This window comes from Mastigoproctus giganteus, chromosome 1 (assembly GCF_048544385.1).
Source record: "Mastigoproctus giganteus isolate SK-2022 chromosome 1, ASM4854438v1, whole genome shotgun sequence".
Taxonomy (NCBI): domain Eukaryota; kingdom Metazoa; phylum Arthropoda; class Arachnida; order Uropygi; family Thelyphonidae; genus Mastigoproctus; species Mastigoproctus giganteus.
The window spans coordinates 142,849,928-142,874,987 of record NC_143575.1 but is presented as its reverse complement, the minus strand read 5'-3'; the positions used below and the strand labels follow the sequence as shown (position 1 = coordinate 142,874,987).

Genomic DNA, 25,060 nt, shown 5'->3' with positions numbered 1-25,060 from the left:
TAGCCACATAGAGAAGGATGAAATTGCCAGCCAAGTTTCAAATCCTGAACTCAGGTATCTCTAGGGATGAAGGTAAATACTTATTGACCACCCCTTGCATAAAAAAAATAAAAATGAAAAAGCTTTTATATTTGCCAAAAGCCATTAAATGTACAAACCTGCTTGGGATTCCTGATGTTAATATTGACTTTAGATGAAGGAAAGCAAAAAATAAAGAGAATTTTAGTGCAAACTGCAAAAAAGACATGAGTCATGAAGACAGGAAATTCAGAAAGCAGTGATGGAACCAAGAAGTTAAAAAAGCAGTTTTAGAAAAGTAAGAATATAATAAATATTTAGGGATAAATCAATCCCTATTAGAGAATTATTGGCTAATCATGTTATTAGATAATTAGGAGGGTGGTAAATTGTTTTCATATTGGTAAATGATGCAAGGAAGAAAGCATCAGTAAAAAAAAAAAAAAAAAAACTTCCCACATCTGTCTATCCTCTCTAATAATTTGCCTTCATTTTCCTTAAATTTATTCAAAATACCACTTCCACAATACCAGATGGATATTTGTTCCCACCATCTACCCTCTTGCTGAAACTTTCACCACATCTATGCAAGTATCCTTCCTCAATTTAAATTTATACTTCTTTATGTGTTGTCTGAGCAAGAGTAAGGATGCCATCAACATTTAGCTTACTCAACAGATCCATCTTGCAAGTGCCTACTTTTGACATTTCAGAAAACGGAGAACTAAGGAACAAGGAGAGCTATATATTTCAGAACAAGAAGGTAAAAAAAAAAAAAAAAAATATCTTAACTACGATAATCAAAATAATATGGGCAACATTAATACAGAAGAGAAGGATATCTAGTACAACACTGATTGTCCTGAATAATGAATGCTCTATCCTTTCTGGATAAACAATTTTTCCACTTAATCAGACAATGAAAAATATTATGACAACTACATGTTTATTTATATGCCAATTTATATTTTTTAATTACATACCATGAATTTTAATAAGTGCAATATTTACAGTATATGTATACACAATTTTATGCATACAATAATTTACATTTAAAAATTGAGTTACACAAGACATGTTTATGAATTTTAATTCTCTTAATGATTGTGATTTTGTCTTTTAATGGCATGCAGTTACATACTACCAAGTAATGATGCAACCTATGTGCCAACAGTAGGAGAAATAAGACTTGCCGCCCTAAATGTTGAATACTAGTAAACAATAACAAGTCAGAAATCAATGTCAAAAATAATTTTGGCACCCTCCTGAACTGTTGCCCGTAAGCAATGCCTACCTCGCCTACCCACATGCAGCAGCCCTGATACTACTGTATCAGGGCCATAAGTAATACTACTGAAAATGAACTAAGTTCATTAATATATAGGAGCATATAACAGCATTTGTTTTACAAGGAAATATATTTAACAAACAATGGTGTATGATACTATTACATAAAGTATTCATCAATAATATTTCTTTGTCTGAAGTGAACTAACCTTAACAGTAAAACAATGAAGTATTCTTACAATGGCACTATAGTTAAATAATATTCTTCTTACACTTCAAACTCTTCTATCTAGTTTCAAAAGCTGAGAATTCTTCAGTGTGCAAGATCAGTTTCTTCCTCACCTAACTCTTGTTCTTGCTCCTCAACAGTAATGTGTGGTACAAGTTCATCTTCAGTCAGAAATTGATAACCTGAGCATTAGAAAAAAGCCAATTGTGCACATTCATTAAATATTCCAAGAATTGGAAACTGGGTGGATCTGGATGATGCCCTTCTCAACTACCTCAATAAAAAGTAAATACAATAAAAGCGTTAATCATATCTTGCAAAACAACCATGTTTGTGTTAAGTGCCAAAGTAACCAAGGCTGTGAGACATCAGTGTATACTCACTGTAATTGTTATAATTGCTGTTTTGTTTGCTGGATGAAAAATCTGACTTTTTGAGAGAAAGATCATGCTGAGACAGAGCAATTAACTTGGCCATATTAGTTTCAACTAATTCAGTGTTGTGAAAAAAGTCCATAAAGAATTCAACATACCACTGATGGAATTCAATCTCAGTATTTTTTTACCCTATATGGGAGGACAATGACTATAACCACTGTACTACCCACAAGGGACATAGAAAAATTTCATTTTGATAAACTGTTTGAATACCAATCACTCCTTGATCACATTGTGTTTTACCTCCTGTTAGTTCTCTCCTTGGTTGAAGGATAGAGCTAACATTAGAAGATAAAAAAAGTTCATCTGCCTCATTTAAAACATCTTTGTACATGAGATTGAGTATTTTTTTAACATCAACAAATGTTTTTTTTACAAGCATATTTGATATATTTTTTTAATTTTTGCATATAAAGATGGTCATTACTATTCCTCCAACTTTATCTATCCAAGCATTTCATTGAATATTTTATACAACTAGACCCACCACACCTTTGAAGCAACTTTTTTTTTTTTTTTTTTTAACTTGACAATATATAAATAATGCAATCTATGGGCCATGGAATCGTTAGCATATTGCAATTGTTATTCTTTCTTATCTCATTTTGTGCACAGGTCCTGTTGACTCCTTTGATGTTAGTTTTTTGAGGTAAAAATTTCCAAAAAAAAAAAAAAATTAGTTTCCCAATTTTCTTTTTTAAATTCTCCTTCATTAAATACTTGAAATTTATGTTGCAAATGCCCTAGTACTGGCTGGACAGTTAATGCCATGATATAAACTGAAATTCTTAAGCCACTTAGTGCATTTGCCTTAAATTCTGTAGGACCATTTAATCTTTATGAATTGCAAAATCAGATCAATGGGAAAAAAAGGAAAACTAGCCTTCTCTGAAATTCTGGGAAAACATACATTTCATCATCTTCTACCAAAAGGAATTTAGAGAACGAAGGATGAGTCCAGAAATGTAGAATCAAATGTTCATTGTAAATAGAAGAAATTAGACGTAAAATATTTGAAAAGTACTGGGGACTTAAATGTTGAAAGACAGCGTGATTTTGTAGCAAAGAATATGGAAAAGTAGCACCTTCTTATCGCTACCAAAGGAAGCGATACCGTGACCAGGAAGTAATCAATGTCTGAACAACTCTTTCCACTTTGAATTTGATGGAAAAAGACTTAAATTGCGTAAAAAATTTTTAAAGCAATGTTTGACATAAACAACCAACAAATAAGAACTTTTTAGCAAAAACTGAATGGGTTTTCTGAACAAAGACTTGGGAGGCAAACATGTAAGCACAATCCTGCAATATATTGAGAAGTTATTGAGGGAGGCAAAACTTTAGCTGATTTACATTTACATGGCAGCTGTGGAAAAAATAGTTTTCTACAGCTGCCATGCATTGTTTTCCACAGCTGCCATGCATCTTTAGCAGCGTATACTAATCGGGAGTTCAACATTTCATTCTTTGTACCAAAGAAGGACCCGTATGAACTATGTATGGCCTACAACAGTGCTGAAAACGAGGATAAAGAAGCCTCAAAAGTAAAATATAATGAACATCAAAAAGAAAAGCGATTATTCCAAGTAGAAAAAGATAAGAAAAAAAGGCAAATGAAAATTGTATAGTCACTTGTTATGACCTTCAAGCAGAAAATGCCTTCTGTTTCTGTTTTCTATTACAAATCTAAATTAAACAGCTATAACTTTATAGTTTCAGAGCTTAAAAATGATGAAGTGCTGTTTTTTTTTTTTGGCATAAGGGTGAAGGTAAGTGGGGGAGCCATAGAAATAGACTTGTACATATACGTATATATAAGAACAATAGCAATCATCTTGAGATCATCTACTGACAATTGCTGTGGGCAGCAAATGGAATTCACTGTTGCCATGTACATGCATGCAATATCAACGTTAAATAATATTAAGTCCATTGCTCACAAGTTCCTGAGCCTCTGTAGCCAGGAGCAGCAGTGCGTAGCACACGCTTCTTGATTAGACCAGGGTTCGAGCCCATGATCCACCAAATATGGAGGATGCGGAAAGGTCAGGGAATGACCACACATATCCCCGGAGCAATAGGGCCTTAGTTGCTAATGCTCCTAAAAAACCAAATAGCATAACATGTTCCTGATTACAGGATATACACAGAATGAGGGGGGTAACGCACATTCTGTGATCAAGAAATGCCTTTAAAAGGGGGGGGGGGAACCTTTACATTCCTTGGCTGTACTTTGCATTAATACATGTAATGAAAGAATAAGAAATCCCTATAAAGTAACTGAAATGACCCACAACAACTTCATTGATTTTAAAGAACTTTGGCAGCAGCATTATGGAAGCAATTTCTGGAAGACAGACGACAATGAAAATGTCAAAATGGGAGACATCAAGATGGAGTGAAAAAAAAGAACACCAGAGCATTTTCATCAAAGCAGTGTATGAGCAAGAGGAGTACAAAAAAATAGTTGCTAATAACAAGAGACATCAAGCCTTTGCAATGCAAAACATTTCACATGAAACCAGTATACCCCGAAAAAAAAAAAAAAAAAAAAAAAAAATACAAATATCTGATGAAAAGTCATCTGACATTATGGACCTCATCAATGGCAATCATATTCCAATAAGTTATGAAGACTTTTACACTTCAGCATTCAAAGCTTAAACTTGAATATTTAAAACAATTTTTCTCCGAAGTATTTAAAGTTCAATTTTCTGAAATTAATGTACAATTAACTTTTCTGTTCAAGTTTTGATCCCATAATTATGGTTATATATCTAATACACTACTTTTGTCTAAAGTATTTTGAAACGTTAATTTTTCCATACTTTTCCTATTTTTCAAATTATCACAAGAAAAAAAATAAAAAAATAACAAGCAAGAAAAGACAACTCAAAGTAATGCCCTTGTGGGGCTTCTATGGTAGCAACAGTAACAAGTTTTGAAATAATATTTACAAAGTTTTTTAGAAAGGTATAACAAGCTTTTTTATAGTGGAAGGTTTTCCTAACTTATCATCAATGCCCACAGTTGATATGCCTTTTTCCCTCCCCTGAAAAACTGAATTTTTGGAGTTGTCACTTTTCCCATTTGTGTGATATATAGATTCATGTTTTTTTACATGAATACATTCACATAAAAAATATGAATCCGGTGGTTTTTTCCAGGATAGTTTCAAAACGACCCATCCAGCCACATGTCATTCCTTGGCCTTGGCACATCTTATATGCTCTATTTTAAAAGCAGCCATTTTACAACTAATTTACAGAATGAATACAATAAATAAGCTGTGAAACAGGCTTATTTTTCAGGATATTTAGCATCAAAATAAAAATATAAAATGAAACAGTACACTTACTTTGAATAGAACTGTATACTTAGTTTGCAATGATAACACACCTAAACAAGCAACCCTCGTATAACACGGTAGTTAGGTTCCTTATAAAATCTCATGTACTGCAAAACCATGTTATACAGTCTAAGAACCAGTACAAAAAGGGGTTATGTTCCAGAAGCTAACAAAAATACATAATTTTTTTATAACTATGGGAAACAATTTTTATTAAAAATAGTAATAACTCAACAAATGTTTTACAAACTGTGATAAATATCTCAGATAATGTACGTTCATTTAACTTTCTTCCTCTTCTTTGCTATAAGCGCAATCAAAGGAGAACGTTTTCTCTGTTGCAGAATATCTTCACCTTTAGAACTTTCTTCTGCAGCATCAAGATTTCGTGTATCTTCTGCTCTCTTTAAAAAATCAGTAGTCTGGGATTGTTTGCTTTTGCTTGATAGATCTTTGTAAATCTCATGGTATGGAGCTATGCATTTTTGAAGCTCCCTTTTGAACTCTGTGTTCCTTTCAGTTGAAGGATCTGCATTCAAAAAATAAGATTCTAATTGCTCAGCTAAGTTTATGCCTTCCTGTATGGTTTTTAGTGTAAAATTTGGAACTTCAGAATTTTCATTTGTGCTATCATCCTCTGAACTGATTTGGTTTACCTTCGATGCCATTTCCATGAAATCCACTCTGCCAGCCTCTTTTTCTATCAGTAATTCTTGAACATCTTCAGTAGTCATATCGCCAAAACCTTCTCCCTCCTACTGACTTAGCAAGTTAAGCCATCACACCAATTCTGTTTTCTGTCAGTTGGACCATATTTTCTGAATGAACTGACTCTGGCCATACTTTTTACCAACACGCATGTCCTGACGGTTTTAGTTCTTTGAGAAATAAAGCTTTGATTCCGATACACTCCACAATTCAGAAATGTTTCCATGCCCGCATCACTTCAATAGATTCAGAATCCATTTTTCAAAATCCATTGTAACGATTTTCTGATGTAATGAGATTTAAAGGTGGATATAACTTGTCTAATGACTGAATGAAAGAAGTTGTATTAGGTGGTAGGAACGTTACTTCAACATTTTGGATGAATTAAATCTTTTGGATGGTCTGGCGCATTATCCAATAGTAATAAAACTTTTAAATCTAGATTTTTCCACTTTAAATAGTTTTTTACAGCTGCCACAAAACAATTTAAAAACTATTCTTTAAACAAATCGGCAGTTACCCAAATTATGCTTAAGTTCCTTAGGCATAATTTAGGGCTGGAATTTAATTCACAACAAAGAAATTTTTCCAATATGGTTCTTAAGAACAAAGTTTAGTAAACATACCCGAAAAAAATTTATAAGCGATCAATTAAAAACAGATATTTCAAATAAAAACCTTACAAGTCACAAACTGCACGATTCAAAGTCTCAGTTTTTTATGGTCTCAAACAAGTACAGAACCTAACACTGGGATTTGCCCAATAATTTCTTTTGCAAACGACTAGCGAGTCAACAGCAGGAATTCACAAAGAAAGAATGGAAATGTTGAAAAATTACATCCAACATAATAGCAGGGTTTATTCCACACAAAAGAACCATGTTATATAAGCACCGTGTTGTGCGAGGATTTCTGCAATTTATCAATCGTGTTAGAGCAAACCTGTGTTGTAGAAGTACCATGTTATACGGGAGATTGCCTGTATATGTTAATTTATACTAGTTTGAATGTTTTATAGTCTTTTCTTTTAGCATTACATTTATAAGCCCATCTATCTATAGTTCAAAGGCTTCAATAAGTTCATGGTAGTGATTGTGGCCCCCTGACTAGAGTTCAGCTGTTTCTCAGGCTGTGCAATAATTATATGCAGCAAGCAATTACTGAATAAATTTTAACAGTTTTAACATACAAATGCATCCCACCCATAAACAGATTACCAGTGATAAATATATACATTATCAAATCAGGCTGCATCTGAACATAAGCTCAGATGCAGTTTAATTCAGAAGCTTTGTCATATTGTCCACTGGTAAGCATTTCACCAATGGGCAATTGGAATTAAAATTGATAAACCTCATAAATTTTTAATAGTGGCCAAAGGAATAACCTTTAGATTTTGGGATTGCTTTAATTATACCAGATGTAGAAAATCCTGTGCCAGGTCACTATCAAAAACTTGAAAGCACAAATTGAAATATTTTTTTAAAAAAAAAGATGTTACATGTTGTACTTACTCGTGAAAAGTTTTACTTTTTTTTAAAGACATTTTTTTAAATGTGTCTAAACAGATTACATGTGTACCATTAATTTTCATAACACAGGAGAGATTTTCCTGTAGTGACATTATTTTCGCTGATTTTTTTTTTTTTTTTTTTTTTTAACAATTTGTTAAAGTTGCAAACTCACTCTTTACAACTTGGAGCAATTAAAATAACCAGGCTTTCTACAAGCATATCCAACTAGTGTACGAATTGTAATAAAATGAATCACTTAACTCACACGTGTTCATATCCTGTTATTGCAAATAATTTAATAAGCATAATGAGAATAGTAAGAAAAATAAACGGACAGTATATGTTTAGATACAAATTCATAGTTGCTGTCTGTAGATGTCTCTGAAACATTTACTTCAATTTAGTAACCAATAATGGAGTACTATAAAATATAACAGAACCATTAAATTAAAAAGCAGCTTTCAAAGCTAAACATTTCTTTATCAACTCAATTTCCATGGAGGTATGACACTAGTATTAATATTATTATTATTAAAAAAAAAAAAAAAAAATCGGGGGATGGATAACAAATAGAATAGAGAATTTATTGAATTAAAATATTTCTACTTTGTTTTCTCCTGAAAACAAGAGGGCAGTTTAATTCAAAATAACTTAAATTGTGTAAAAAGTTTATTTAAAATTACATAAGAAGAACAAAGTTCAATTTGTTTGACGTTATAAATAATTAAAATAATTGAAGAGGCTTACCTCAATATTTTCTTATGAAACCCTTCAATTCTGATTCTCACTATAATAGTGAGAATCAGAATTGAAGGGTTTCATAAGAAAATATTGAAGTAAGCCGCAATTGATTTAAAGATAGATTTTAAAAAAATGTATTTCAAATTACATACAGAGACAGAGAGACAGAAAATAAATGTCCTGTTCAGATAAAATTTACAGAGTCACCACATTTGAAATATATACCCAGTATATGTAAATCTGCCTGTAAATGGCATAAGCATGCTAAATAACTCCAAACAGGTAACAGTTATATCCTACTTTAACAATATCCCAATTATAAGAAAATATGAAAATCCTGGATATATCAATAGGTTCAATGTGCTTTCTTTACCCTCTATTTTGTTCCAGGTTATGCTTTGCTTTCTGAAAGAAACAATGTTTGAAAACATGAATAAAATTTAAATACGATTACAATAACAGAATTAAGGAATCTAATCATATTTCATTTACCCTGTTTTCTTATTAACACACCAAATAGCCATAAAAATTCAAATATTGCACTGTTCAAGAAATCATCTATCAATTGTACAGTATATTAAATAGTTTGATATGACTGAAAAATCTACGAACTAATCTAAAATTAAACTTGAAAAAAAAAAAAAGGAAAGTGCACAGTCTTCTAATCTTCACATTAATATAACAATATTACTTCCAACATTAACTGACCTACAGTGGCAGAAAAAAGCATGTGTGCTGAGCACGCATGGAAATTCCTTCATGTTTCTTTTAGGTATTTTGATTTGTATATACAGTGGATTCCAGTTATTTGGGCCACCGGTTAATCAGGGCAGCCATTTATTTGGGACAAATCTTAAAGAACAGAACCCAATTGAGAAAATAGCCAGGGTTTACTTTGCTTAATTGGAACAACCTGCCGTTTAATTGGGGCAGGAGACTGCAGCACTCGAGATTAGCCTACGATTGTCTCCGACCATACCACGTTGTTCGGTCAGATTTCTGGAGGTCACAACCATAAAACAATAAAAACGACTAGCGGTCCCCTGTTTATTAGGATTTTCTGTTAGTGCAATCTATTATAAATGAATAGTAAACTCGACCTTATTGAATTTGCAATAATACCGATAGCTGCAATTCTGTGGGTTTTCAGGTTATGGTGAAATGTGTTCCCCCTTCCGTGAAATTTTCAATCATATAAAAAACAAATTTTCAGAATCTTCTCTTCATTCCTACCTTTTGAGCTTGTTAACTTGTTACTACATTCTCACTTGTGAGTAACGTGTTACTTGCAATTTATGTGTGTGCCATGTTCTTTGTTATTGATTGCTTATCTTTTTTACTGTTTTAAATTTTAACCCCCCCCCCATCAAAAATGTCAGTGAACAGAAATATCAAGTAATTAATATGTACATAATACAGTGTGTATTAATTAAGCTATGCATGCAAGCGTAAATTTAGGGTCAGAGCATATCCGAAATGGCACAGCTGGTGGGATGCTCACAGTCAGCCGTGGTTAGTACCTACCAAAAGTGGTCCGAGGAGGGGAACCCACAAATTGCCAGTGAGGTGTTGAACGACCACGACTCATCAATGCTCGAGGTGAGTGAAAGCTCTCCCAGATGGTACGTGGCAACAGGGGCAACTGTGGTGCAAGCGGCGCCTCCGTAGCCAGGTGGGAAGGAGCAGCAGTGCGTAGCACACGCTTCTTGATTAGACCGGGGTTCGAGCCCATCACCACCAAATACGGAGGATGCGGAAAGGTCAGGGAATGACCACCGCATATCCCAGAGCAATATGGCCTTAGTTGCTAATGCTCCTAAAAATCAAATAACAAACAAACAAACAAACTGTGGTGCAACTAGCTGGTAATTGGAATGCTGGTGACAGGAATAATGTGTCACAACACACAGTACCTCCTGCATTCCCCTGTACTGTGCAATGTACACAGTACACCTGCAATGGGCACGCGAGCATCGAAACTGATCCTTGAGTGATTGGAAGAAGGTTGTCTTGTCCGATGAATCACGTTTCCTGTTGCACCATGTGGACGGCCGTGTACGTGTGCATCGTTTACCTGGGGAAGTGATGGCACCTGGATGCACCATGGGATGAAAACAAGCTGATGGTGGCAGTGGTGTCATGCTTTGGGCGATGTTCTGCTGGGATACCCTGGGTCCAGTCATCCATCTGCCAGGCAGTCTGACGTCTAACACCTACCTAAACATCATTGCTGACCAGGCACCCTTTTGTGGTAATGGTCTTCCTCTCTGGCAGTGCCGTCTTTCAGCAGGATAATGCACCATGCCACACCACCCGGATTGTTCGAGACTGGTTCGAGACATGAGGAAGATCTCCAGGTATTGCCCTGGCCTCCACATTCTCCAGACATGAATCCCATTGAGCATCTGTGGTTTGTGTTGGAATGGCAACTCCGATCTGAGGCGTCTCAACCACGGACCTTACAGGAGTTAAAGGATCTGCTGGTTACGTGTTGGTACCAGATACCATACGACACATTTAGAAATCTTGTAGCATCCATGCCTCGCCGGGTACAAGCTGTTTTGGCTGCACAGGGAGGACCAACATCATATTAGGTAGGTGGTCATAATGTTTTGGCTCATCGGTCTATAATCATTAAATTGTATAATCATCAATTAAGTTTTTCATTAGTTTTAATCATAATTATTTAATCGTGAGCAGCGATTTCAATGTTAACTTCAGATTGGAAGAAACTAAACCTTTAATTACTTTCCTGCAAAAAAATGTTCGATTTAACTCTAAAAACTAATCCTCCCTCAATTTCACCTACAAGGTCGGGTACCTCAATCAATGCTGTTTTCCAGAGACATTTAGTTATCATAAATCCATTGTATCTTGACACCAAAACAGATCAATCCACCAATAAACATCCATGAGCTAAAGAAGACATTTTGTCAATTGATAAAATGAGTGTGAAAATGATATAAAATAATTTTTTTACTTTCTTGAAGCGGACAAGGCTTTTCGACATAGGCTTTCTTGATCACAGGATAGTAAGGCACGGAATGAATAACTGAATTTAAAGTAGAGAGATTAGTTGTTACCTTTGTGCATGGGTATTAAGGACCAAAGGTCTGAAATAGGACAGGGACAACACAGATTTATCGAATTTTGATGCAATTTAATTTCAAGTGTTTTGCTTAATAATTTCGTGTAATTATGCTGAATGTTGAAGATTTTCACTTCATTAAACAAGAAGGTATGACCTTCGTTGACTGCGTGGATCGCTAGAAGGGCTCCTAGACCTTCGATTCCGGGTGTGTTGGATCATTGTTTCTTCGGGTGCGGAGAATTCATTTAAGTTAGTTATTATATTCATTTGAATTTCGGAGAGTGTTTGCGTCAAAGCGTTCTACAGTCAATATAGAGGTAATGCCTCTTATTCTTTTGTTAAGTGATATATATATAACGTAGAATTTATTGAGCCTTGTTGCTCTGAAATTTATAAATTCTTCATTACTGGCAATTGATTTATTACATGAGCCAATGTACATCAACTATTTGATCTACTGCTAAAGTGTGTGACAGTAGCACACTGTCAACAACTGACCAGAAAAATCCCTAATTTAAATTCCTATTTTTAATAACTGCATAGATTAAGCCAACATTAAGTATTATAACATCAAATATTACAATGGAACAGAGTACTGAACCTTGTGGAATCCTATTCTATACAGCCAGAGCAGTACCGTTTATAACTTCCTTTTGTCTGCTATCACTTAACCAACCTTTTATAGGCTGTAATACTTTCCCAACAATACCACATTGTTCCAACATATACAAATCATGTTCACATGGGACAATTACTGAAAGCCATACTATTCTGGATACACTATATCAAAAAATGATTCTTTTCATCATTTCTCTCTGTCAACCTCACAACAGCTTATCTGATTAATTAGACATGATTTCTCTTTAACAAATCCATGCTGTATTTCACACATAATTCCACTTCTGGCCAGATGATCCTTTTGCTAAATCCTATAGAACAGATTCCTTGCCAAAGGGATGATCTTTATAGCTCACCTTTTCTAAACTGGAGAAATCTGCTGGATCTAGCCTGAGTCAAAACATGAAAATATTACAAGAGAAAGATTTGAAAATCTTCCCTGATAACTTGCTTTCTTCCTTTATACCACATCAATAGCTTCTCCTTTCTTTTTCACATTCAAGCATGAAAATTTCTCTACTACTATTTTTCAGTTATCACATAGTCATTTACATTTCAATAACTTACATGAGGCAATAATACTGGTGAACTGCTCAATGTAAATATTGATACAAAAACTTTATATAATTGATCAGCTATCCACTTAAGACAATGCTTTTCAATTAATGTCCCTTGGGCCACCTCCAGCTCACAGCCAACCCAACCCAAAAAAAAAATTTAGTGTGGGCAATTATTACCATTCTATATTAATAAAGAAAAAAAAAATTCTTCATTTTTATACTTACATTTTATATATAACTGAGTTTCTTTCTTAAATTCAAATCAAAATTCATATGATTTGCCTGCATTAAGTTTTCATCATGTATAGACATTCTATTCTCACTGAAGACCAAGCACTGAGCACTCTGCACTAAGGCTTAGACTTATGTTCAACCTGCAGAACAAGTACTGTTATCCGTGGTTCTGCTCTAAGTTGCTAATACCTTTAAGTTGCATAGCATCACAAAATAGGTGAAGCCACTACACATTTAAGAATCTGAGACACTGCCAAGACATCTGTTTCAAAGTTTATTGGCTTCTCATAGCTGGCAGGTGGTGTCTATTAATAAACATATGCTGACGTGAATAGTGTATTTCATCTAAGTGTAGCCAAGTGCTGCATGGAAGTAAAACTTCCATATAAAACAGTTGTTACATTCACCTTTAACTACTTTTAACCAGAATAGGGCCAGATTTGCCCCTACACAGTACAATATTATAGGATTTGCAAGGATATTGCAATGCAATAGCTGAAATAAAAATCCACCTATAAAAATTGTTTATGTACATTAAATTCTCAGATTTTTAAATATGTAGTGGATTCGCCTATTCTAGTGCTGCTATATGATTTAAAAAGATATCTTTTGTTCAGCTTGGAGACAATATCTCCAAATTGAACAAAAGGTATCTTCACTGAGAGCAGAAAGTATCACCATGATCGAAATAAAACAATTGATGCATTGAAATACCCCTGCAAATTCTACAGTATTTTTCTATTAATACCGCCAAGATAAATACTAAGTTAAAGTTAAATTTATTAATATTAATTAAATATATTTATAGCACACCAGGTCCATGGACTTCCCCAAACTGACTCACTCAATATGTGCTACTTGAATATCCCCCTGAAACAGTGATAGAAGGTAGACCAATGTGGATCCTTTTTTTCGCCCCATGTTCACATAGGGGAAAAATTGTTAATTATTGTCCTTTGCTAATGCCTTTTCAAAATCTACCTTATACATAACTTACTATAGATTAATTTATAGTTATTATAGAGTTCAGTGTCCTTGCTAATTTATATCCATCTCATGCAATCTACTGTTACCAACTTCATCAGCTAAACAATCATCAATATTGGTTTAGGCCTGGACCAAAGTGTTTAAGTTTTATTTCTACTAAATTTACACTTTATAATTTCAAACCTACTTTTAAAAAATTTATTTAAAAATTTCAGTGTCGGTTTTCAAAAAGGACAATTTTATATCTACTTACTTGAAAAAATAAGAGGGTATTCGAAATAAAGGAGTAAAGCATATTACCTTTATATGCATATTCTAGAGCACTAGATATAGTTCTCATATCAGATTCAATACTCTTGGCCCAATTTTCCACATCTCCTATTTCCTGAAATGAAGATTAGAAATCTAGTAAACAGTTTCAATGAAAATATTTAATTCACCAAAAATGCTGAATAATAAAAAGTTACACGAGCTAACATTTTTCTAGATGTCACTTAAAGTACAATTAAATAAAGATGTAAATATAATGGAATGGTGCCATCAGGATATAAATGTAATGGAAAATTGTTACAAGAAAGGTGGGATTCACCCACAAAGGACTGTCTTTGCAAATAAGATGCAAAACTGCACTTATTTATTTCATTGAATTTTTAGCTACTTTTGTCTTAATATTTATATACAGTGAGGTCTCAACATCCGATGGTAATTCGTTCCACACCCATTGTATGTTGAAAATATTGTAAGTTTAAACCAATAATACATTGATTTCCTGTAATTCCTTCCCCACGAAATAGGTATTTCTTACATGTTATACTTCATTTTTAGATTAAAAAATTGTGTTTTATAAAGATTTAATAATCATAAAACATCTTAAAACAAAAAACAAACAATAAATTAGCATTAACCTTAAACTTGAAGTGAAGAGCTGATGAAATCAATGGTGGCTGGACTATATCAAGTACCAGGTGTCTTTTCAATCTTGTTGCTACTGGCAAAGAAACGGTCAAAAGTGGACTGCTTTTTACGACTTTTTTGTAGCTTCCTGAAGTAAGAAATTATTTTGTCTTTCATTTTACACATCATGAGTTCAGTGTTTTCAATGTCAGGGTGTTTTTTACCACTTCTCTAAAATGCTCCCAACAAGAAATGACAGTCTTCACCTGACACTTTTTGGGTGTTTTTTTTTCTTCCTCTTCCATTCCAGTGTCACTCTTCATAAATTTCTCCAACTCTTGTAGCTCCTCTGTTGTTAGCTCAAGGCCATGAGCATCAATAAGGTCCTCCACATCCTCTTCGCTAACCTCCAGACCTATTGATTTACCAAGAGTGATTATATCATTTGTCAAAGCACCATCATCTTCAAATCTGTCAACGTTATGGATAATTAAAGGCCAGATGTTTTTCAAAGCTGAATTTAAGCACCTGGTAGAAACATCATTCCAAGAATTTACAATCAGCCTCACACAATCCAGCATGTTGAACTTCGACCTCCAAAAATCTTTGCAAAACAACTTGCGAACATTTTCATGGTATAGATTTTCTTGAAGTTTGCAATCACTCGCTGGTCCGTCGGTTGAAGAAGAGGAGTGATGTTGGGTGGCAAAAATTTGACTTGAACAAAGTCAAATTGTGCCTCAAGAGATCAAACAAGGTTGGGATCAGGGCCTGGTGCATTATCCAGCAGGAGCAGTGCCTTCACAGGAATCTTATTTTTCTCAAGATAACTCTTCACTGAAGGACAGAAAATGTCAAGCTCTCATTCATTGAAGACATATCCTGTAGTCCAGGCCTTCTTGTTACTGCACCAAAACGTTCCAAGCATGCCTGTGTTGTTTAAATACCCTGAGGGTGTTAGAGTGATACACAAGCAAAGACTTCAGCTTAAAATTTCAAGAGGCATTGGCACCCAACAGGAGAGTAAGCCTATCTTTCATAGGCTTATGCCCAGGTAAACTAGCCTCGGCCGGTTTTGTCAATGTTAAAAACCTGCTGGGGAAGATAACCCTCCTGATTAATAAACTCTTGGAATTCAATTTTAAAGGTCTCAGCTGCTTTTTTATCAGCTGATAAATGGGGAGGTATCTATACTAGATGCCTCCCCATGCCTTTCAACACTTTTGATATTCGCCTTTTTTTTTTGAAACACTTGAACCAGCCTCTGCAGGCTTTAAAGTCTTCAAAGCACACAGTACTGCCACTGGTTGATGTAGCTTTCAGATGAAGTTTCAGATCGTCATAGTACTGAAACAATCACATGAGTGATGTTCCGTGCCCCACGCATTGAACAATAAAAAAGATGTAATTGGTTGAGAACAATCATATGAGTAATGTTCCGTGCTTCACTCGTCTGAAAATTTCCGCCCGTGTATCGTTCCAGCTATATCGGAAAGCCATTGGTACCTGCAAATATCATCGGTCCTTAAACAATCGTATGGAAGGTATATCGGTTCCTGAGAATATCGGATGTCGATGTCATCGTAAGTTGAGGCCCCACTGTATAATGTAAGAGTACAGAGTCTGCATAATATATGAATGCCTCCACTCCTTGAATAAAAATGCAAGAACTGTGCATGCAACTTTTTGCTTGTCATTTACATGATCAGTGCACAATTTTAGTCAAAACCTTATTTTATATGTACATTTTTAGTAACACATGGTGTTACTAAAAAAAAAAAAAAAAAAAAAATTACCAATTTTTATAGTTTATGGTTATGCAAAAAGTTCTTCACCACTTGTTATTTCTTTTTTATTACCTAAAAAGCTATGAACTAAAGATTTAAGAGAGTGCCACGCAGCTTGTTACTGTTATAACGGTTTTCTAATTTGTGGTCCAACAAGCAGTTCTCTTGAGTTTTGCATAACTTGAATTATGAAATTTATTTTCTTTAATAGTTTCCTTTAAACTGTCAATTTCTTTGATCAAAACCTTAAATTTTTCATTAAGCTCAGCTCTATATAAACAATGAAGGAAGAAATACCAATTGAGGATCTACTAATCCAGCATACACAAAACTGCCAACTTTGACTTTCAAAAAGCTAGAGATCAGGCAAGAGAAAAACAGGAGATTTTTGTACTAAAACAGGATATTTTTATAAAAACCAAGAATGTCACTAAAAACAAGGAAAGCAAGGGAATGGAGATTTCCAGGACTGTTGGGCATCATAGTGGAACTAATAAATACATGGGCTGTGTTAGGGTAACTAAGAGTAGAAACAGGTATTGATATAGGTGTATGCATACTTGCATGTACACCAATGCTAGGAGTATAGTTAATAAACTTGATGAGCTTGAAGTGCTAGTCATGACATCAAAGGCAGATGTTGTTGGGATATCAGAGACATGGTGTCACACAGATATAAGCAGTGCAAAATTGGAATTTGGGAGTACAATGTGTACAGAAAGGATAGAAAGGGAGGAGGGGTTATGCTGTTAGTTAAGAAATACATAAAATCTAACAAAGTGCATCCAATTGACATGGGTAGGACAGTGCAATGTTGAGTCAGTTTGGTGTGACTAGGGCTCACAATACCGATCAAAATCTTAATACTGGTATTTCAGTATTTTTATTTTATGAAACCAGGATACCGGTATTCCAAAAAAAAAAACATTTTTTGCAATAAATGTTGATGACAATTAGGTGCAATAAAGTAAAGAAAAAACAAGTAATTACTTGAATTCACGTTTTAAATCAAACTTTTATTACAATAATAAATATTCTAGCAAAAATTATTAAACATACAGTTATTCTAAAAATAAAAAAATAAGCATCCACACTACCTGTCCAAATAAAGTGAGCTCTTAAGAAACTCAATAGTGTTATGGTTTAAACTGGATCTAATTTTGGTACATATTTAATTGGCAAACTTCCTTTTGGATTCTGTGCTGGTTGGTGCTTTGTACTGAGATAGTCATAGACAAGTTGCAGTTTAACCCCCTCCCTTTATTCCTTCATCTTCAAAAAATATTATTTACTCTTTATCAAAAAATAAAAAAATATTTCCTCTATGACATTTTATGGCTCTATATCCGTAGGAATGAAAGAAAGGGACTGATGGTTAAGCTTCGTGAAGAAACCAAATCTAAGTTGTGTGTGTGTGTGTGTGTGTGTGTGTGGGGGGGTTATTTATTTATTTATTAATTTTTATTTCCCTATACCTTAGTATCGCTGTCAGTGGAAATTGTTATGATTTTTATAGAGCAGCTCCCCTCAAGCACTAAGCCCCACAAGTTACCTGACTGCGTTAAAAAAGGAGAATTTACAGGAGCTGAGGGATATCCCACCCAACACGAGTACATATATTATATATCGTATATATGTGAGCTGTCAGTTTCTCAAGAGCAATGACACAAATATAAAACAAAAGTTATTTTTCATAGAAATCTACTTACAATACATAACTGGTGTTCATTTACATCTAATCTATTCATTTTTCTCATTTAATCTGTTAATACATGCTATCATTTCCATAAAATTTCTCTCAATTAACAATCTCAACTCTCTCTCTCTCTACAGCTTCAAACACTAAACTAATTCAATCTTAATCACTTCCTCATATTTCTCTTAATCACCAATATCAATTCTTTTCATAACAGCAATCCATAAGTCGCTAACTTCATGCTAACAATTCCATGTAATCTCTCTTAATTTAGCAATATCAATTTTCGTTACAACTTCAACCAATAAACCAACTCAATACAAACTCAACTCAACTCAACCATACTCGTAATTTCTTCAGCTTCATCCTTACTTTATTAGTTTTATCTAAGCACCCTTTTCAATATAACACGGTTCAGAAGACTTACCTTCCTTCTCTTTCAGAGTGGGATTCCTTTGTATGGGTTACTTCCATGGAGTGTGGTGATGTCTCTGTCTCTCTTCTTAGTTGAACCCTGCATCTCTGCTGTATAACTCTTCCAGTACTGTCTTATTTCGGGATTTCGAGAACAGTTCTCTGTTAATACTGAAGGAAATTACCACAGGCAGTAGTAGAAGCCAGGGCACTATCTGACTGGCTTGTTATTCAACTTCCGGATTAACTTCTAGCACAGGAACATGCCCGGCAGAACGCTTCACTATATAGCTGGACACTCCAAGAACTGGACCCGAACTGAACCCTGGAAGTCTGCAACCCCTCTGAACAACAACCACAAACCCCTCTTTTGGTGCGAGCAGCTTATTTATTTATTGAATTGATTGCAAGTTACAATCGCCCCTTGTACTACTTTTTTATAAGCAGGCTTATGTGCACCTCTCATTGGTAAAGGGTAGAGCGGTTTGCACTCATTTACCTATCTCCCCCCTATCTAATTTAAACCTGACCCAATCACAGTGTTATTCTTTAAACTCACTCTTTTTCCTTTGGTGGGATAAACAGAATATTTTTCCCACACAACAAACCACTTTCATCTTTTACCTCAAGATCACCTGTTCACAATACCTTTGAACTCCTCCATACCGACACCCTTTCCTGAAATGCACTAAGTGGCACATCCTCGAATAGCAGTGTAAGAGAGGGATTAAACTATTGTTCAGAAGCTTTTAATTTTAACCCTTCTGCACCTGCCATACCACTGTTCACCATATTCTTTAATTGCACTACCAGGCATACTCCCACTAATGGAAATATTTCCGTAATAATGTTTTTGTTATTCCTTACGTACTTTACTTCGACACACACAATACTTACTAAGAGAAATATATTTTTAAGATTTTTGTCTTACAGTTTCATGACATTTTCAGGTTTCCATTGCATTTGTACTGTGTATAACAATCCCTCATTTGCAAATTCAGCAGTATTAATGACTTATTCTTGTCGATTTTATAACCTTTATGTGAATAATTCATGGATAATTATTTTTTAAATTAGTACCGAAAAACCGGCATTTTTGTATCGATACCAGGATTTGAATACGGGAAAAAAAAAGAAAAAAAAAAAAAAAAAGAGCTATCCTGGAATCTCGGTATTGTAAGCCCTAGGTGTGACAAACACTGGGAAAGGGAAAATGAGAGTAGGAATGTGTTATAGGCCTAATGACCCTGATGAGTACAATCAGAGCCGTGCCGTGCTATGATAGAGAGAGGTGGCCGCATCAGGCGGCACAAGCAGCGAAATCAAAATACAATTTGAACCATTAAGGGGCGGCATTTCGAAGACTTGCATCATACTGAGAAAATCTACAGCACAGCCCTGAGTACAATGAACAATTGTGCAGAGAAATAGAGTGGGCCAGTAAATCAGAATGCCTTATAATGGTGGATTTTAACTTTCCAGATATTGACTGGAACTTGTGAGTTGGTCACTCGCACATTAGCAAGACTTTTTTGGATTTATTTATTCTGTGCTGGTTGGTGCTTTGTACTGAGATAGTCATAGACAAGTTGCAGTTTAACCCCCTCCCTTTATTCCTTCATCTTCAAAAAATATTATTTACTCTTTATCAAAAAATATTTCCTCTATGACTTTTTATGGCTCTCCTATCCGTAGGAATGAAAGAAAGGGACTGATGGTTAAGCTTCGTGAGGAAACCAAATCTAAGTTGTGTCGGGGGGGGGGGTATTTATTTCCCTGTACCTTAGTTTTCTACTGTAGCATGTTCAAGAGGCAACCAGAGGGAGCAATACTCTTGATCTGATTATCAACACTTTTATTCATTCATTAAGAATTTGCAGATAAAGGAACCACTGGGTGACAGTGATCACAATGTACTGATATGGGAATTACTTCAAGATGTAACTACCTCTATTCATTCTAAGGTAAGGGCTTTTGCTTTCGTAAAGGTGACTACAGGGGTCTCAGACAGTTTTTAAATTCTGTAGAGTGGGATCAACTGATGATGTTACCAATGTTGAATTCTAAATGGGAAGCCTTCATGGACTTAATCTTGGAGGCTACTAGGTTTTTCATTCCAAATAAGAAATACTGTTCAAGGTTTGAACAGCCTAAATGGATGTTAGATGAATTAACGAGGTTCGTGGCAAAGAAGAAAAATGAATGGGATGCATATAAATTATCATATGGACATGTGTTTTTGTAAAGGGTGGCACCTAGAACATCTGTTCAACTCCGCCTCGTATCTCTGTGAAGAACAGTGTCACTACAATTGGGCCAGATGTGTGTGACGTAGGTTTGTGTGTATTATGTGTGTGTTCTGTTGTTATGTCTGGCCACTTGGCTACCCAGAAGCATCAATCACCTGGACAGATGATTCTGGGTACTCGTCCACACCACGGGAAGGTCGGCCAGTCCCAGTAATGCACGTACTGTCTCAAAAGAGACTCTGACCCACATGATGTTGCCAGCAGGTAGGTCAGGATCCTCTGGGGGCCCATTCCAGAGGGGCAGACAAAAAGAAAGAAAAAGAAAAAAAAAAAAAAAAACCACCCGTGAAGGGGAAAAAAAAAAATTTAAAAAAAAAATAATAAAAAATAAAAAATTAAAAATAAATAAATAAAAAATAAATAATAAAAAAATAAAGAAAAATAATAATAATAAAAAAATATATATATATACACACATATATATATATATATAATAAAAGTAATTGTGGAGTGGCTGACTCCAAACAGAATGCAAGGAGGAGCAGGAGAGGGAAAAAAAAAAAAAAAAAACACCATTGTCTAATCCACTTCAGGCCCAATGCCAGAAACACTGGTGTCATAATTGAGACTGCAACAAAACAAGAGGCCCATGCAATAATTTCTAATCCTAGAATTAGTTCCCTCGGTCTAACAGCAGAATACCCCAAAAAGAAAGGTCCATCAATTCTTATTTTTGACTTGGACAGGGAAATTACTCCAGACAGCATCGCTGACGAAATTTTACACAGGAACATTCGAGACTCAACCCAAGAAAAGAGAGACAAGGAGCACATAAAACCAAAATACTGCACCAAGTCAAAGTCTCCCAACCTTTGCAATTGGGTAGTGGATCTCTCTCCACAAGCGTGGAACCAGCTAAAACTTCAAGACAGGATCTTTATTGGTTGGAGCAGCCACCGCTTCAAGGAACATGTGGCTGTTCCTAAATGCTTCAGATGCTGTCGTTTTGGGCACACCACCCACACATGCACACTGACGGATCCTACCTGTGGGCATTGTTTCCAAAAAGGGCATCATTATAGCAGTTGCCCAAACAAATCATCTGCTCCGACATGCGCAAACTGCAAAGCAGTAAAACTGGATGCATCCCATTCGATCAGGGACAACAAATGTCCTATTTACATCAAAGCGAAACCAACAACTGAAGACCGACTATGGTAGCGAGGCCTAAGCCATTCAATAACAGTGTTATTAAATTTATGCAACTTAATGCTCAGCGAGCACATGCAGTAGCAGCGGAAATAAGAAAAAAGGCAGATGAAGAAAACATTGATATATCACTACTGCAAGAACCATACACCCACTCCAAAAAAGTTAGAGGCTATCCTCTCACATATAAAATAATTCAAGCAGATGAAGATACTCCCTGGGCTGCCATAGTCATCCGGAACCCGAACATAATGGTCACCAAAATCTCTTCTCTCTGCACAGGTTGGGCAGTGTGTGCCCATGTAATTGGTCCCTTAGGTGCCTTCTATTTAATATCACTCTATTGTAGACCCAATCAAAACATCGGCCCAGCTATTGACTACCTAAGAACTGTTACCACTACTCTACCTAACGCTAAAATCATCCTGGGGGCAGATGTTAACTGCCGTTCTCCTGCTTGGCACAGCCTCACAGCTGACCGACCTGGTTGCCATAATGGGCGGCTTTTGGAAGACTTTCTAGCCACCTCACCATTTAATATAATAAACGGGCCCAATAACCTCCCAACATTCTCCAGTACTATGTGGGAGTCTACAATAGACATAACAATTGCTACAAGATCAATCTCAAGTAAGGTGTCGGGGTGGCAAGTAAATGAAGCCTGGACCACCTCCGACCATAGAGCAATTACATACAGCCTCACAAGAAATATAGAATCAACTCCTACTCCGCACTATGACATCAACCGCTATGCCATTAGCAAAGCCAATTGGGAGCTGTTCACCACTTCTCTCCAGTCAACAATCATGGATCACCCTTCTAATATCCTCTCCTTGAATCCCGAGCAGCATCAAAAGCTTGTAACTAACATCAATCAATCTCCTGCAATCAATCTATGCCCAAGAAAAAACCTCTTCCAAGTGCTGTACCATGGTGGTCTCAGGAACTCGACGTCTACGCTGGACTGTTCATAACAAGAGGAAAGCTTTTCAGAGAGCTCGCACCTCTTGGCCAGCTACTGATGTGGAAGCCCTTCGTGAAGACTACAAGAGGACCAGGAACCAATACACTTCCATGATCAGGCAGCGAAAAAGAACTACATGGGAGCGGCTGGTTACCACCACTGGTAACTCGGACCCTTGGGGACTGGTGTACCGAGTTACTACCAACAAATTGCCAAGAGGAGTAGTAGTCCATTCCACAATAATAACACCACAAGGAATCATGACAACGTCATGGGAGTAATCCATGATGAATATCTTGGATACTTTCTTTATCAGCGACGCCGATCATCTCACAACACAACAGCAGCAAATTTGTCTAGATAATGACAATTACCACATTGACTCTGTGGAGGAAGAATTTAACACTGAAGAACTGCAGCAAGCCCTTGGCAAAATGAAGGATAAAAAATCCCCAGAACTAGATCGCATTGAACCAGAAATACTAAAAAAGGTCGCCCAGGTAAATCCCCAATTTCTGCTTAACCTGTTCAATAAATGCCTAACCCAGGGATCCTTCCCAGAAAGCTGGAAAATAGCTGAATTAAAGTTAATACTGAAAAATCCATCGAAGCCTCCAGAACAGCCTAACTCATACCGCCCCATTGCCCTCTTGTCCACATTGAGCAAACTACTTGAATGCCTCCTCCATACCAGACTCCTAACACACTACACAGAAGCTGGCCTACAATCCAATTCACAGTATGGATTTCGGCCAGGATGCTGCACAGAGGATGCTCTCTACCAAATAACCCAAGCTGCAGCCAACACTAATTACAAGTACTTTCTCCTCATAACCATTGACTTTGCTGGGGCCTTTGACATGCTCTGGTGGCCAAGCATTCTTCGCAGGCTAAGACTGGCACGCATACCAGCCAACTTATACAGGTGTATAGAAAGTTACCTTTCCAACAGGAAGATCACCATCTCCTCACCATACCAGAAGCTCACCAAATCTATCTACAGAGGCTGCCCACAGGTTCGGTCCTCGGCCCGTTCCTCTGGAACATCGTCCTTGATGAGTTACTTGGTCTGGATCTGGGCCCTGTTACTATCCAAGCATTCGCAGATGATATTACTATCTCCATCGCAGCGGACACCAGAGCAGCTCTCGAGGCCGCTGGAAATCAGGCACTACAGATCTTACAGGACTGGGCAACTCTACACAAGCTCCGGATTTCTCCACAGAAGACACAATCCATACTTCTCAAAGGCACCCTACAAATATCAAGGCCACCTCAGATCAAGGTACAAGGAAAAACCATCAAGCTGGTAACTTCCCTAAAACACCTGGGTATCATCCTGGATTCAAAGCTCTCCTTCTTCCCGCATCTCTCATACCTTCAAGTAAAAATCAGAAATTATGCAGCCTTAATCGTCCGAGTAAGCAGGTGTGACTGGGGTCATGTGGACATGTGTTTTTGTAAAAGGTGGCAAGTAAATGAGAACATTTACTTGCCACCGGAGAACACTCAAACTCCTGTATAAAGCTATATTCCTCTCTGTTATTACATACGGATGCGGGATTTGGTACCATAGAGCAATAATTGTTCGCAATAAATGCAAACTGGAAACAACGCAATAAATGCAAACTGGAAACAATTCAGCGAAGTATACTGCTTGCCATTACCAGGGCCTGTTGCACAGTAAGTTCTCCGGCCCTACAGGTTCTTGCAGGTGTCCTCCCCCTTGACTTGGAGGTTATCCGTCGAGGATTGCACTACTGCCTGTCGCGGGGAATCCCAGCTACCATCTTTGGACATACCATCGACACCCGCACTGACTGCAAGCAAGAAAAGAAAAAACTAGCTGCCATGCTACTACAAATCTGGCAGACAAGATGGGAGGAGACGGACAAGGGCCTGATAACTAAGAAATTCATCCCGGATGTCAAACTAGTTTATCCAAAGTCGCCGCCTTGGTTCTCTCCTGGCCTCTACTGTACATATATTATAACTGGACACAGTTCTATAAATCATAAGTTGACTACCTTGGGAATCATCAATAACCCCTACTGTACATGTGGAGAAATTGAAG

At 36.2% G+C, this 25,060-nt stretch overlaps 1 protein-coding gene across 1 annotated transcript in view; it reads right to left on the bottom strand.

Annotated features, from left to right (window-relative positions):
* Window positions 1-8,368: 8,368 nt before the first annotated feature.
* Blos1 (biogenesis of lysosome-related organelles complex 1 subunit 1) overlaps window positions 8,369-25,060 on the bottom strand; it is a 141,871-nt gene continuing 125,179 nt past the window's right edge. Inside the window, exons 4-5 of the mRNA XM_090382424.1 lie at window positions 14,074-14,158; window positions 8,369-8,688 (exon numbers count right to left, since the gene is read on the bottom strand). Coding sequence (XP_090238550.1) covers window positions 8,675-8,688; window positions 14,074-14,158 — 99 coding nt within the window. The 3' untranslated portion in view covers window positions 8,369-8,674. The remainder of the gene's footprint in view (window positions 8,689-14,073; window positions 14,159-25,060) is intronic.